We start from the raw sequence: 15937 nt of genomic DNA, 5'->3' as shown, positions 1-15937 counted from the left end.
CAGATCCCCAAAGCGTTACAAACGTATTAGCGCACACTCAAAGACACCTACGTCTGTGGGGAGAACAATGATCTCCATTTATTTCGTTTCATATACATCCATATTTTGAATTTTAATACAAAAGAAAAAAAAAATTAGAATCTGACAAATGTTTACAAACAAGATACCTTCAAATAGATTTTACTCATTTCAGTCTGGTGCAGAGTAAATGACAAATTGTATGTTATATTCAAGGCAACAGAGTCTGTAGTCCGTGACCACTTAGCCCAACTTTTCCGCAAGCTTAATTGTTGTTATCTACCATGAATGATAAACTCATTGTTGATTCCCAGTTCTGTGTGTGTGCACATGTGTACATAGCAGCTCCTTTCATAGAAAGAAAAGACATCTAGAGGTCTTCTTGTACTTTTACCTACAGGAATCATGTTAAGATACAGAATGGATTACATGGAACCGGGGCTGGGTTTTATAAGAAAAAATAATTAGCTGACAAATGAGGGCAGCGATAAAAAAGCGTCTTTTTTGCAACAATAAATAAATACAGTCAAAGTTTTCTGTGTGGACTTTAAACCAGCTTCTTCACTGAAGAACAGACGTGGCATTTCCATGGAGTTAAACGGGACCCCATTTACTGTATCTTTTGTCTTGCTCTCTTTCTCTCTCTCCTCCAACAAAACCAAGTTTTCCTGCTTCTGCCACAAGAGTACAACAATTTGATCTTGACAAGAAAGTGGTGCTGCCGATTTGGATTTCTTTGTCCTTTGGACAAAATAAGCCAAGAATAGAATTTGACTGTTGTGACCAATAAAAACGCAGTTTACATCGAGTCTCGTCAGGATAACCCGACTAAAAACATCTGGCTTCTTAATTAAAAGTGTTCAGACAACCAGATCCTTGCCCGTGCGTTAGGTTAACACGCTGGACTCTAAGAAGCTGTAGACTGCAGTTTGTTGTTATGGGACCTGCAGAGTGCAGAAGAAAGTGAAGAATTAAGCATCCTTCATTCTGAAGCACAGTTACCGCAAGGTGTTGCCAAGGCTAAACCACTAGCAGGGAATTCCCATTACGTTGCTTCCATTTAGTTTTTCCCCCTTTGGAAGAATACTAAAAGAATTCTCTCTAAATTTTAAGCACATTTCCTCCTATAGCACACAAATAGTTTGGTATCTGTAAAATGCAGCGTATCGCTGGAATATTCCAAAATGCCTGAAATCAGTTTTACTCTGATATTTACATCACAGCAGTCCACCAAAAGGAAAGCGAAAGGACATTTTAAGTGTGACTATTCATAATAAAGGATACTTTGCTTGCATTCGTCCAAGAATTCTTTGGATTAACTTAATAGAAAAACCTGAACGGGCATGTTAAAATCACATTTCTGCTAATCAGAGTTCAGCGAAACTCCTCTTTGACATTCACAGTTTTATTAGTGACTAAAAAGAAAACAAAATACATGGTTTCCAAGACGAATTGTTCATTTTTCTCAATACAGTGTTTGAGGAAGGGGACAGTTGGTTTGTAATACAGTTATGTTCACCAGCACGACCGCTGGTAACAAACAACCCCACCAAAAACCCAACATTTCCTTTTTAGACAAGTGATCTGGATTTTTAGGGCAGTTTAATGTCATTGAATTGTACAATAAAAGAAAGTGACCCCAACATCCAGTTCTGATTCCAGTTTAAAAGTTCAGACTAAAGATATCACAATCTGCAAGAAAAGAAAGAACACGGATGGTATGAATGAAAAACAATAACGAATAAGGTGCAGCAATGAAATCAGTGAGTGCTGGGTCACCAGGTGGAGCAAGATGATGGGGACATGAGTTGAAAACTACCCGCTCAAAATCATTCATATACTATTAAACTGGAAAGAAAAACGCTGGACTAATTCATTTGATCTCACCCCTTGTCAATCCTACTCTCGTTGCACATAGAAAATTCAACAGCTTCCACAACAACCGCTATAAAGCGGAGTTTTCTGTGTGTTTAGTTACAACGGGACAGAATCCAGCGCGGAGCAGCCTGGTCCAGGCAGATACAGTCAACCAGGACATGTGTACAAGTTCATTTCTGTCATTGCATTGTCTCCTTTTAGCAGCTGAACAGTATTTGCTGCGTGGTAGAACGTGACCAGAACTCAGGACACAGTTTTTGTCCTGATCAGAAATTACTTCCTGCAGCAATCAATGACTTACACTCAAATTTTCTACACTTGTGATACTGCCCAAATTTGCATCTGACAACTCGTGTGAACAAATATAACAAAGTAACCTCCACAAAATCACACTTAAGCCTTAATTTGGCCAGGAAATGACAGCTGGCTACTACAGAACATTATTTTTTCCTTTAAAAGAAAAGCAGTTTTCCAGGAAAGTGCATGGAGAGGCAAACCCCTGTGTGAACGCAAGGTGAGCTTATAAAAGCAGTAAGGAGATTTTAGGGGACAAGAGAACATAATTAGGAACACTCCAGCTTACCTGCTTGCCTTAAATCCTTTTAGTTTCTGTACAAAGAACGATTCAAGAACTTCTGCGCACTGGTAAAAAGGGGAGTCGCTCGGATTGTAGTAACGACAGTTATCAAAAATTTTGGTCATATCTGCCACAAACTCCGTGACCTTTTTGTAGTAACGTTTCAGTATTCTTTCTTCCATGGTGGCAAGGTCTTTAAAGAAAGCAAAGATTATGAAAATGAGACGTTTGAAATTCACACTGTTAGATGATGGGAAACAAAGCCCATCTGGGTGAGTTGCTTTTCCAGGAGTGCTGGTTGGGAGGTGGTGACACCAGTAGGTTTCCCTCAGAATAAACACTTATACACAAGAATATGTTGTGTGCGGCTGAATTAAAGTGCCCAACTGCAAAAACTGTGTATTCTGGAGGAGATGTTGTTAAGATCCCTGTATGGAAGCGGCCAGCAGGTGTTTCATTTGATACTCAAAACCCCAAATCCCCACCACTCCTGCTCAGAAACACTTACCCATTGGTTCTTTAATAACACCATAATAATCTGGTGCGTCGTTGGGGTCTACTGGTTCTAGGAACGGCCACGCCATCTTGTGAGCCTGGCAGGAAAACGAGATATAATGTAAAAGAACATAAGTTGAATTAGCACTATTTAGTAGCTAAACATTTTTGTTACATTTTTACGCGTTGGCGTGCAGAGCTGAACTGAGGGAAGAAGTGCAGCACTGTAGGAAAGGTCACTGGTCCCGTCTGCTGGCTGGGTGAGGTTTTAAAGCTCAACGTCAATGAGCGAGTAGTTGGTCCTCAAAAGGGGAAAGAATGTGACATGGAGACAACCAGATTCTGTGCTGAACAGGCTGCACAGAGAAGTTTGCAATGAATCAATTGAGAGTGCTTGGTGCTTCACACCTGGGAACGGGCCACTGTTCTCCCTTTCAAGTACTCTAAAATTCACTTGTTTTCATAAATGTCTAAAACGTAGAACAACGCAAAACATCGCTCTGAGGATTCCTGTTACCACACAATTACATTACTAAAATTCTTGAAAATTCTTTACAGTTAGAGCAGAAACTCTACTTGGGAGTGATGGATAAACCAGAGATGTACTGTCACAGACTGCGATGTAACTCTTATCATCAGGACGCCATCATTTACATGCCGGTAACGACTTTCTGTGAGAGCAGTATTGAAATGAGTAACTCTGAGAGTCAAGTATAGATCAGAAATCATACAGAACTAATCCAAGAGCAGAACGTCGCACCTTCTACATACTGTGCAGTTCAGCTAGCGCTCTGTCTTTTGGTATTTGAAGTAAACCTGCTTCCTTTAAACGCCTTCCATCAAAGAGATTGTTTAGTTTCATTCACTCAGAAGCAGCTGTAAAATCCCCATTATTGTAAATATTCCTGAGCACGATTGCTCCAAGTTTGTAGCTGACAAAGTGGCATTTCTCACACACACAAAAACAGGCTCGAGCAACTGGAAGAGCAACCAAAACCTCCTCCCAGACTCCCCAGGCGTGTCCTACCCAGTGAAAGCATCCTGCTCTGCCGCAGTCCCCATTCTCACCTGTAAGGAACGCAGGACTCGTCTTAAACCTTCATAATCTTTATCGGTCAGGGGACTGAGCACAGTCATGGCGTCCTCCGTGGACTGGCACTGCGGACACACGTACTCGTCAATGAGATCGGCCTCGCTTTGCAAAATGCCAACGCAGCGCCCGTGGTACCAGTTCTGACACCGGTCGCAGCCAATGTAAAATCTGCAAGACCCAAAATACGCTGGTGACTCGCTCTGTTTAATTCAAAGGTTACAATTAAACACATAAACTTGCGATCCCCTGCTCACAAGCGGATACTTGGCATGATTAAGTACAACAGCGTAACACGTGATGTTTCAGACTGACAAATTCTAATTACGCTTTTCAAACTGCTTTTGTATTTACAAACAGGCTAAATTACAGATCGTATGTCAAAATTAGTTCCTAATTTTTATCCTAGGCACTTTCAAGCAATCAAGATTTCAAAAATCATTCCTCTGCTTTAGGGTTGAAAGGAACAGCGTAATGCCAGAAGTCTCACCCAACCAATACTCCAAAGCAATTCAAGATACATTTTGCGCAAACTGGCCTACAGCTGGGGCTCATTTCGCTCTGTACAAACGTTTTTCATAGGGAAGCTTCAGTCTTGTGGTTGGATACAGGAGGGGGATTCTATGACACAAAGCCTTACAGTAAAAGAGACCAGCCATATACCCCCATACTAAAATTATGCTTGCTATCCACATCAGACTAAAGCACAAAATAAATCCACTAGATACTATATTTAAGTCTTTCTAATTCTCCCCTGTAAAACGAAACCCAATTTAAAGTACATGCTGTTTTCTTTTTTTTAAAAAACCCAACACATTTTGACCACCCTGCAAACTTCGCTTTTCCTAAACATTTACTGTATAGAAACAAAGCAATTTGTATTATGAATGAATACAACATATGCAAAATAACTTTATTTTCTTTGCAAGGAACACGTAACCACAGTCAGAGCAGTTTGCTACCTAGACATTAAATAAGAGGTTCTTATCAGAACTCACTGTGACTCATCATAAGGTGTTCTGCAGATACAGTACAATTCCTCACTGCTGCCCTCTTGTGCCCGTTTACAATCATTACAGATGTACACATCCATTTTCTTAGCCTCCTTTTCTGTGATGCCAACACATTCTCCATGATACCAGTTAGTACAAAGATCACAGCCAATATAGAACCTAAAAGTGTTCACAATGAAAATGACAATGTAATTGTCATTTCAAATGGCATGGCACTTTTCCCTGCATTTCTCTCTGTTGCGCTTTCACCTACTTTCTTCAGTTTTCAGTTTCCCTGCTCCTGGCGCTCTGTCCTGACCAACTAAGGCCTCACGCTGCAGCTACGCTGGGTGTAACGTCACTTGGGTCAGTTTTCAATCGACAGTTCATTAAGATGCACATCAATAAGTAACCAGACTTTGGCAAAACTGGGCTAAAAATGGACATCTCCAATGCGTGCGTGAAAAATTGTAAAAGGCACAAAAAGACAGGGCCAAAGAAAAAGATTTACATTTTCAAAACGGCAGCTCAGAAGCCATTGAGACATTTCCTTAAGATTTGAAAATGTAGGTCTCAGTTAATTTAAAAAAAACAAAAGCAAAGCGCAAACACCAACTAGGAGTTACAGGTACACTACTGAGGACATGCATACCAGCCGTGGGCGCAATACGGGTTGGTATAACATGACACGAAAGAAAATTGGGGCGGGACGTGGTGGTTTGTTTTTCTTTTGTGGGAGGGGAGCCCTGAAGAGCAGATATTAAACTACTCAACATTGCAACTAATTGGAACATGGACCAGAGAATAATGTCTACTCTCAGACACAAGCTATGTGACAGAACCAGGTATGGCATGACACAAAGTGAACCAGGGACAGGATCATGTGAATGGGACCTTGCACAGAATGATGCGACAAAACTGTAAAATATTATGCAAGGATGCTGGACATTTTGTGTATGGAGATCTCAAAACATACCTGTGACTAGTGACAATCGACCAGATGGGCGAAGTTACACATCCATTCTCTGCCTGAGCAAAAGCAAGCTGACCCTGCCGCTCCAGCTCGGCAGATTTTGGGGGGTACCAGCACAACTGAACCTGCGTCGCTCTGCAAACACCGTCCCCGCTCACCACACACAGCACCGGGACAGCAGCTCGGACACGGTCCACAAAACCAGCACCTCCAACTGCTCAGGCCTCTATGTATGGCCCGGATACCCAGATCCTGCCTTCTCTCTTCGTTTTCAGTCAAACCCTAAAAAACCAACCCAACGCACAACCCGACCTTCCCTAAAGAACGGACACGGTCTCCTGACAACCACAGACGGCTCGGCCCGTGTCCTCTTCCCGAGAGGGACGGGGTTGTTCGCTCCCGGTGACCTGGAAGCACATTTACGTCTGGGTGTAGCTGAAAAACCTTCACACTCAAATACGGAACGGGTGTCACATGCTGCTTTAAAAAAAAACACTTGCAATCTAAGTAGGAATCTTGGAGGGATACCCTTACTGACCATCCTTGACAACAACATGAGTGAATCCCTGCAACCCTGCAATAGCACAAATGAGAACTAAACGCAACAAGATCTGCAATAAAATACAACGCAGAACGACTTTCGAGGATTTACTACATCCTAAAAAGAATGCACAGAGTATTCATAATATACCACAAATTAGCTTTTCAAGCCCACATCTATCTTTTCTGAAGTAGAAAAGAAACGCCGGCACCCAGGAGTATCGATGCCTTTATGTATCTATGAAAATTAAAAGCAAAAAAAGTTTACCAGAGAACTGTTCAAGAACTTGACTAAGCCCTTTCCAAATAGTGAAAGATAATGTAGTTCAACAGTAGAGTCACCACTTGAAAGAACATAAAATTTAGAATTCACAAAAAGCAAAGCAGCAGAATTGAATCGTATTCTACGGATGCTACTAAGTTATTAACATTGCATTTTCTTGAAGTTTTATTCAGTGCGTTTAAGTACAGTTCTCTATTCAGGCTACCAAAATTCACTCGATGACCCTATTTTTCATCAGCTTCCTGAAATGCACCGAGTCAGCAGAGAGTGAGTCTGACAAACTAACCCTTTTGCTCACGGAATTTGTTCATCTCATTTTTGTGACAGTTCTGTTTGGTCTCACAACAAAACAGGGTATCCTCCTCACTTTACTGGATGTCAGAAAGCCCAACTCAATGTTCTTTAAGTAGGAATTACTCAGTAGTAACAGTGAATTAACAACCGGGGCATCGTCTGTTGTTTCTATGGCGATGGCAGCTCAGCGAGCAGTCCCATTTCCCACTGATGTATCGGTGTAATAGTCAGAGCTACTGAACAATCAAGGTGAAAAAACCCTAAAGACCTCAACTTCATTAAAAAAAAATATATATATTAAAACAAAAGGCTAGAAGGAATCTCAAGAGATCCTCCTGAAGAACCATGACTGGCGTGAAAGCATTGCTCCAGCGCTACGGTTTCTTCCTGTTCTCAGCATTTAAACCACCACCAAACGGCACCAATTAATACTTTTTGGTATTGTCACTTGTTGAGCAGATACATACTCACTTGGAACGCATCTGAAGTTGAATTTATTTTACATCCATTTCTACACGGCCACCATCACTAACTACTGATGCCAGTCACTTCCAGCCTCACGCTGTCCCCCTGCGCTCCACTGTGCCCTCCGCTCCACCGCTTACTTCACTCCTTCACAAGCTTTGTACGTGTGTAAATATTCTTCCTCATTCACAGTCAGAATCAAACTACGGAGAACTGCAGATTTCACTTTGTCAAATGCTTACGTATTCATTTTTATCAACCCTGGCATGTACATTATAACACACGGAAACCATTTCTACCCGAAACATTGTCCAAAGTGAACTGCGGCCCAATAACTTGGAACTCCCGTTACTGGCGACTGACTTACAATAAGAAAGTCATTTATTGGAAGACGGTACCAAAGCTACTTCTAAAGAGCACAGCTACTTGTTTACAAGAAACCGCTCAGACCAAATTGTCACTTGCTTCCGAGGCAGAGGCAAAACGGCAAAAGAAAGAATAACAGAGCGGAGGGAAATAAAGAAAAAAAGAGAATGTGCATGTGAGACAGAGAGGTCATACAATGGAAACATGCAAACAAGTACAAATATAAATCAAGTACATTATGAGTATAAATCAAGAACGTTAACAGTTTTGTAACTGCAAGTGGAAAACAGAGACTTTATTCTTTATACCTTAGTGATCACTGCAGTAAGACCCGATACTCTATCTCCAGATCTAGAGCTACCTTGCACTAACAGCTAAACTCTAAACCTACAGCTAAGAACGTGCAGGAAGAGGCTTTGGCCTCCGCTACTCACTTGGACTCGTCATAAGGCGTTTTACAGATGCAGTAAAGCTTCGTGTCCTTCTTGGTTTCCTTTGAGGTAGTAGAAATCATTTTCTTTTTCTTGGACTTGGAAGCCGCCGCATCCTTCTCCTCCTCTCGCTTTCTCTTCTGGGAGGACACGGGCATTGGGACGGTGGTGGAGGAGGAGGAGGTGATGCTGGCCGCGTGGGGCTGCGGCGGTGGCACTGGTGGCACTGGTGGCGGTGGTGGCGGCGGCGCGGTGGCCGCAGCGGCGGCTGCAGCAGCGGCGGCCGCAGCGGCAGCTGCCTGGGCTTTTTCTTTTTCTTTCTTAATTTTAGCCAAGTCTCTCTTTAGCTCCTCCTGAAGTGTATTAAATGAATAAATAGAGGGAGGCATTTCATGTGATTATTCCAGGACGGGATTAAAATCTAGACATAAACCCCCATGCTTAACCAGAAGAAAAGGTGCCAATTTTCTAACCTACAATTCATGTAACGTTAAGGGATGACACTCTTGTCCTACTATGACCCACTGGCTGTTATTTATCAGAAACTGTTTCAGGAAACAAGGTAATTTCAGTCCAGGTGAAAAACAAGCAGCAGAAAAAGGACATATATGAGCTTTGCAGAGATCCATGCATCCACAATCAGAACTTCTTCCTGTACGTTTCTTTAAGAGTTCACTGAGCAAACAGATACACTAAAAATTAACACAGAAATGCTCCCCCCAGCTTAAAAACTTGGAGAATAACTGTCCTTACCTGCACTTCAATTTGTATATCTTTGTCCAGAAGTGCTCTTTTTTTCAATATTTCAGCTTTCAGCTGTTCCTTATGCTTGAAAAGCAGAGCTGAGAGTTTAGTAGCATTTTGTTTACTACGCTTCTGTTCTACACTCTCCTCTCGCTTCCGTTTCTTAGCTGCCTGTTTTTCTTCTTTGTCTATTTTATCCAGAATATATTTCATCACTTGGTTGCACACAATCATTCTGGGGAAGAAACCAAGAAAAAGAACATTGTGCTGAGCTGAGCTGTCTATTTATCCCCAGCTGAGAATGCAGAATCATTTAATCCTCCAGTCTCTGCAAACTGCAAGCTAAATTATTACATTTCCTAAGACACACAAGGTAAGGTTAGTAACACAGATTGCTCCCACTCGTACTTACTAGAACAACACTGGGATCAAGGCCCTAAGTCAGGCTCAGGAGGGCCAGTCCCAATTTAATTTAACGGACCTGAGTATTAATCGCTCCTCCCCTCCCCCTCGAAAACTCCCACCAAACTCAGGCTTTACATTTTCACTCAATTCAGTTTCCACCAACATGTTTCAAAGGGCTGGATTTTGTTTATTGTGATGGAGGGTGAAAGCAAGCTGGAAGCCATTTCCACCCTCCAGTGACCACCAAATATTACCAAGTTTTTGTGTTTCGGCACAAGGACTGACAAATCTTTTTCATTGCATAGAATTCATTACGAAACAGTTCCAAATTTCCTCACTAATGACAACTCCAGATTAATTTTTCATCTGCTTGTTGTACGCTCAAGTATAAATCTCTTTTCCCGCTCACTTGTTTTGCAATTTTCATTTATTTTACGTTTCAATTAGAAAATTAATGTATTTTCGTCCTCGTGAATTTACTTTTCCCTTCCCATTCTATTTCAACCCCCCTACACAACTAAATGCTCCTTGTTGCCAGAGTTACCATGAGAAATAGCTCAAATTAACATATGAGTTGAAAGCAAACAACAAAACAGCAATGGCCCGGACCAGTAGCTGCTGCGGACTCTGTACTCTTAGGGTCAGACGTGCTGTATTTGATACACATCTTTCACATCTAAAGATGCACTATGATGCACATTCACCTCTGATTTTCTTCCCTCTCAGCTGGAGTCAGCGTCTTCTTCTGTTTCAAGTGTTCTATGACAGCATTCTGTTTCATAACCACCTGCAGGATGATACAGAATCCAAAATAAAATATGAAAACTTCAGCCAGCATTTCATAATATTACTGGGAGAACCAGGACATTTCCTAAGTTAAAGTTAGCGCTATTTATTTCAGTAAGTGACAAATAGAACTGAATTTATAAGGGGGACAGTGCTTGTTTAAAGCAATTATTTGAAAGTCGAAAGCGAAATTGAAAATTAATACCACCTCCAAGCCCCACATAGGGTAGGATATTTTGCTTATGTCGAGTTTAAACCTAGGGACTAAATGTAAATTGACAGTATTCCTTCAATGACTGGTTGTATTCTTTTTAAAAATGGTAAGAGTCTATTATTAGATATATATATGTATTTTTTTAAGCCCCGCAGCCATCCAACAGCATTACATTTCAGATACCTCTTTGAAAGCTCAGTTTCCTAGAGCAGGCAATGCCAGTACTGTACAGGTGTTCTGAACATCAGCTCTCCTACCTGTGACCTGTCCTCCCTGAACTGAGAGTAACGACTTATTGTCCCAGCAGCTCGTGGTAAGTTGACTCAAGGTGCCAGAAGACTGCAAACATGGTACAATGGACTTACGTGCTGAATTAACTTAGAATAGTTAATTAAATTGCCAAAAGCAATCGTGCACTAACTTTGAAAGAATCAAATTATCTGCCTATCAAATGTATTAACAGCGTTAACAAGAACAGGCATTTTAAATGAGATTGGTTTCATTAATGAAGTTTTCATTTCCTTCTGTTAACTTTACCTGTTTCTGGATAATGTCACTTTGATTAGAAGCCTGAAGGGTGTGCTCACGTTTAATTTCTATCTGTTGCTGCTTTTTCTTCTGTTGCTGCTCCCTGAGCTGCTGAACCCTCTGCAGCTGCTCCTGAACACTAGCTGCTTGAACTGCCACCACATTCTGAATCTGGTGAGCCTGCACTGGGCTACTTTGTTGGATGTGAATAGGTAACTGAAGCTTGATCTGCTGGGGCACACTGCCTTGTTGGGCTTGTATCTGAGCCACAACATGCGGCTGGAGCTGAGAGAGAACTTGCACTTGTTGCTGAAGCTGAGGCACTGTAATAACTTTTGTTGGAGGCTGCTGAAGTTGCAGCTGAGGACGAGTTGGGGATTGCACAGGAACCTGATTTAAACTTTGAGTAGTTGGAAGGGTTGAGACCGAAGTCTGAACCTGAGGCTGTGATTGCTGCAGCTGAGCTTGAATTTGTATGGGAGCAGGGGGCTGCATCTGAATCTGTTGTTGGGTTGTAGTCTGCACCTGAGCTGGTTGCTGAGGCTGGACTTGGGACTGGCCTTGTGGAGGGACCGCAGGCTGCGCCTGGCTCGGCACTTGTGCTGGAGATTGCCCTTGAGCCTGGCTCTGTGCTGGAGACTGAACTGGAGATTTAGACGATTGTGCTTCAGGCGTGACCGGAGAGTCACCAGATGCCGGAGTCTGAGCTTCAGGCTGGGTCTGAGGTTCAGGCTGGAGCGCGGGCTGGGCCGGCGGCACCGGCTGGGCGCTCTGGCTCTGCGCTGGGGGCTGCGCTGGCTGCTGGGCCTGCGGCTGTGCCGGCGGCAGCGCTGACGGGGCCTGTAGAGCTTGCTTCTGCTCCCCTGCCGCTGCCAACGATAAAAACAAGCACTCCGTTAATTTCAAATGATGTGTCTGTGAGTCCTACCAGTTTGAACCTTTTAGAACTGCTATAAAGCTCTATACAGAAATTACAGAGATTTCTAAGCTTATAATACACCTCCAACAAATTTACTGTAATAAGAGACCATCTCCAGCTGCATAAGAACTCCCATGCAACCCAAACGGAAGGTTTTTTCCTGCCGAACAGAACAATGCTTACCTGAGGTTGAAGTGGAAACTGTTGTTGTAGTTGTGCTAGCTGTAGTAGCAGCTGCTGGTAGCGGGGTGAAAAGAAATCTCTGAATTGTACCATTTGGCATAGCTGCTTGCATAAGCTGTTGTCCTGGACCAGGTATTACAGTCACACCCTGAGGGATTAATTGTAATTGACCAGTAGTTTGACCTTGTCCCTGAATTACCACAGTTAATCCTTGACTGCCACCCTAAAGAAAAAAAAGTCAATATTGATGTATTAGTGATGTATTTCTTAGGTAGACTTTGTTGAAACTCAGAAGAATTAGGGGTTTGGATTACAGAATTCAATACTTTTACCACATACCATATTCCAAAACTAGCACCTGAGAGCTTGAAATACTAAGATACTCTTTCAACAATTCTATCCTCAACAGATGACTGGGTTGGAGCTACACATATCCTGTTGCTCAGGGTGAGCCTGAGGCAGCTCCTGACGTCCCTCTCCAGTCAGTGGTGTGGCAGGAAGGGTATTGTCCCAACACCTAAGTGCAGAACTCCACATTTTACAAACCCATAGAACAGAATAAGGTCCCTACAAAAATCCTTTTGGTGTGGAAATGAAGTCTGAGTCTCATTCCACATGTAAAAATCTTACCTGGCAACAAACAGCCTGTACATTACAATCATTTATGTATGTAATTTATAATTTGAAGAATAGGTATTGTGGTAACTCACGGAAATCTATTTTTACCCTATGCTTGACTCTGTTTTTTGCCAACAGACCTTCATGATCTGAGCAGAAGCTGTTATGAACTTTCTCCTTCTCCAGTTCCAGATACCGTAATTTTTCCTCTGAGACTCTGGATAACATGAATTAAAACTAAATCTTCACACAAAATCAGAAGACAAGGAATGAACATTACGTGCTGAAGGTCTACAAAACAGGCCATGCAAAATAATGATGTCCTTTACTGCTATTAATGCAAGGACTCTTTTCTGTACTGTTAAACTTCCCTGATGTTAATTACATTTAAAACTTTACGTATACCCTTTAAGCTTCTTTCAGTCTCTAATTATGCTATCGGTCATCCTAAACGAAGGCTGAAACACAAGTTTATGAGCAGACACACTACCCTGCTGAAACCCAAAGGCTTGATAAGATGTATTCCTAAGTACGAGCACATTTCCACGCCCAGAGGCTGTACAATATTTACCTGTCCTTGCGTGAGCTGCGTGAGTTGGGCCATCGTGAGCTTCACCTGCCCCTGCTGCGGGCGCGGGGGCTGCGGCGCGGGCTGCGGCTGGATTTGCTGGGGTGGTGTCCCAGAACTCGTGACGGTTTTCTGTCCAGCACTGGTAGAAGCTGTGCTGGTACTAGAAACTGCTGTTGAGACAGGCTGACCCCTGATTATTTGAGTCACCACTTGCTGCGTCTGACCTGTAAGAGAATAATTTGTGATAAGAAACACAACCATCAGCACAGCAATTTGCAGTAGAGTAACATCAGACAAGTGAAGCAAACACCGCGGTTTGCACAGAAATTCTCTTTACAAACAATTTGTCTGTGTGGCTGACTGAAGAGAGTCTGCAAAATTTTTTCTATTTTAATTCAATTCACATACTTACAGAGTACTTCAAACACTTAGCTTGCCTTTAAAAAACAAGTTCTCAATGCACAATTATTCTAAATGTTTTTCTGTTCAAATGAATGGAGTTAAAAATAAGTACTAGATTTCCCAGTCAGTGATGAACAACACCAACAAAGCTGTACCCAACACATTCAAAAGGCAGAAAAGGCACCTGTTAGAAGTCAAGCATCAAAATGGGGTATTTTTGCATTGGGACATACAATACAGGAAGTATTTATGGAGAAACAAACCACAGATTTCACACTGGGAATTTAAATATTAAAATGAACCTACTGGCTGGAAGAATACCTTGTTGCACCACCAGAGGTGTTCGGATGATGGTCTTGCCAAGCGTGGACTGCTGCAGTGGTGTCCGGATTACTGTCATCCCAGGGCGGAGCGGTGTCCCCTGCACCACCTGCACACACCGCAACACGCAGCGCACTTAAACTTGTGAAAACAGCCGTTGGGATGTGCCCTCAAGTATTACTATATATTTTTTTTAATCTAGTAAGAAATTACAAGAGGAAGTAGATTCTGTATTTTTTCATCTGTGCCCACACCACTAAAGCTTACAAAGCTCTAAACTATTCATTGTTTCAATTGGAGACAGTTGTTGTACCTCCTTGGAATAAAGGATCCATAACCACCATTGCCAAGATGAACCAAAAACATTGAAAAGTGAGTAGGCAGAACTTTTAATATCCGCCAATAACTTAAAATATTTGCACCCACATTTTTTTGCATTAAATAATCAAAACAACATCTTACCTGTGAAGTGCTTGTGGTTCCTAATGTCCCTGTGGTATTTGGCCTAATGGTGACGGTTGCTGTCCTCGGCTGGAATGAAGTAAACGTTTGACTTGCACCTGTGGTCGATGGAATGATACCCAATACCTTTTGCTGAACCTGAACAACACCTAATTAAAGAAAAAATGAGAATTCATTAGTGATGCCATTGCTAGCAAAAGAAGTAAAAGCAACTCCAGGGTGGCATTTAGAAAACAGTCTCCAGGTTTCTAGAACACCTTTGAGTCTTTCAGCATTTCTTGGGAGAACCTTTGTCATATTGTAAAAAGCAGCAGCATTACACTTTGTCGATAGTCCACCTACATTTTAAGTTAAGAAATAGGTATTTTAGAAGAGATTAAGGAAAGAGTGAATCTTCACAAAGATCAGTTTGACGATAACTGCAAATGATGCGGTGCCACAAATTAGTGTTATACAACCAGTAAAAGCTATAATCTGATTAATTTAAAATGTAGGAGACCAGTTTAAACACCTTTAATCTACAAGCTTGTGGAGCTGAAGAAAACGGGTAATGCTTTTCGTGTTACCTAAGAAATTCCAATACAAAACTAGTAGCCCTCTCGACTTCCTCAGATGCTAAGTATAATGGAGACAGAGAATTGAGACTTTTCTGTCCAATATACATTCACAAATCTTAACGTATTAAGTCCTTTCTCGAGGCAAGAAGAAGAAATGCTAGTCTTAGTCTGGAGCCAAACTCTTGCTCGTCAGTGAAAAGCAGATGCAGGCATTAATAACTAAGAACAGCAGCTTTTTTTTTGGTCAAGAAACTAGTTTTGTTGATGCATAATGTAGATGATGAAAAAAAAGCATGCTTCATTCCACACTGTTAAAAATAAAGCTTCTAATTTTGCATTACAAAATGTAGAATAATTTATAGGCAAAAAACTTGCATTTTCCCCTTACAGACACAAATATGCAACACAGGGGAAACAAGCACTAGACACTTGTATATATATGAATATGTTTTCCCCTTTCGAGTCACTGTTTTACTTCAATGGGAAAATAGTGTCAATGGAGAATGAATCAGCAAGCTGGAATACATTTTTAATTCAGTTCCCTTTCCCCTACCTCCTTGAGTTGATGGCACATTGACGGCAACAATCTTGCTGTTTGCAGGGAGTGGCAGCTTAGTTATCACTTTCCCTGCCATCGTAACTGGGCTGCCTGAGATCTGGAAGGTCTGCCCTGTGCTGGCAATGGTTGTGGCTGAGCTGGCAGCTGTGCTAGTGGCTAGTGAGGCACACAGAACAGGCAGGTTTAGAGCAGAATCATTAGTCCACGAAATGACTACTTTCAAGCACGAAACAACAAACCACAGGATTACTCTTACAATCATTTTT

General features: G+C 41.9%; 1 protein-coding gene across 14 annotated transcripts in view; it reads right to left on the bottom strand.

Annotated features, from left to right (window-relative positions):
- Positions 1-52: 52 nt before the first annotated feature.
- The window catches only part of BPTF (bromodomain PHD finger transcription factor), a 47593-nt gene continuing 31708 nt past the window's right edge, over positions 53-15937 (bottom strand). For 7 of the 14 annotated variants that reach the window (XM_082066907.1, XM_082066906.1, XM_082066915.1 and 4 more), the window contains 14 exons: positions 15666-15827; positions 14556-14704; positions 14079-14202; positions 13371-13594; positions 12182-12404; positions 11089-11948; positions 10256-10338; positions 9156-9381; positions 8406-8755; positions 5057-5230; positions 4037-4229; positions 2982-3066; positions 2480-2666; positions 53-962 (listed from right to left, as the gene is read on the bottom strand). In XM_082066907.1, coding sequence (XP_081923033.1) covers positions 926-962; positions 2480-2666; positions 2982-3066; positions 4037-4229; positions 5057-5230; positions 8406-8755; positions 9156-9381; positions 10256-10338; positions 11089-11948; positions 12182-12404; positions 13371-13594; positions 14079-14202; positions 14556-14704; positions 15666-15827 — 3077 coding nt within the window. In that variant the 3' untranslated portion in view covers positions 53-925. The other 7 variants (XM_082066908.1, XM_082066911.1, XM_082066909.1 and 4 more) reach the window with 6 other exon arrangements.

Source organism: Streptopelia decaocto (assembly GCF_964273445.1).
Source record: "Streptopelia decaocto genome assembly, chromosome: 16".
Lineage (NCBI taxonomy): Eukaryota > Metazoa > Chordata > Aves > Columbiformes > Columbidae > Streptopelia > Streptopelia decaocto.
This window is presented reverse-complemented; position numbering and strand designations above follow the sequence as displayed.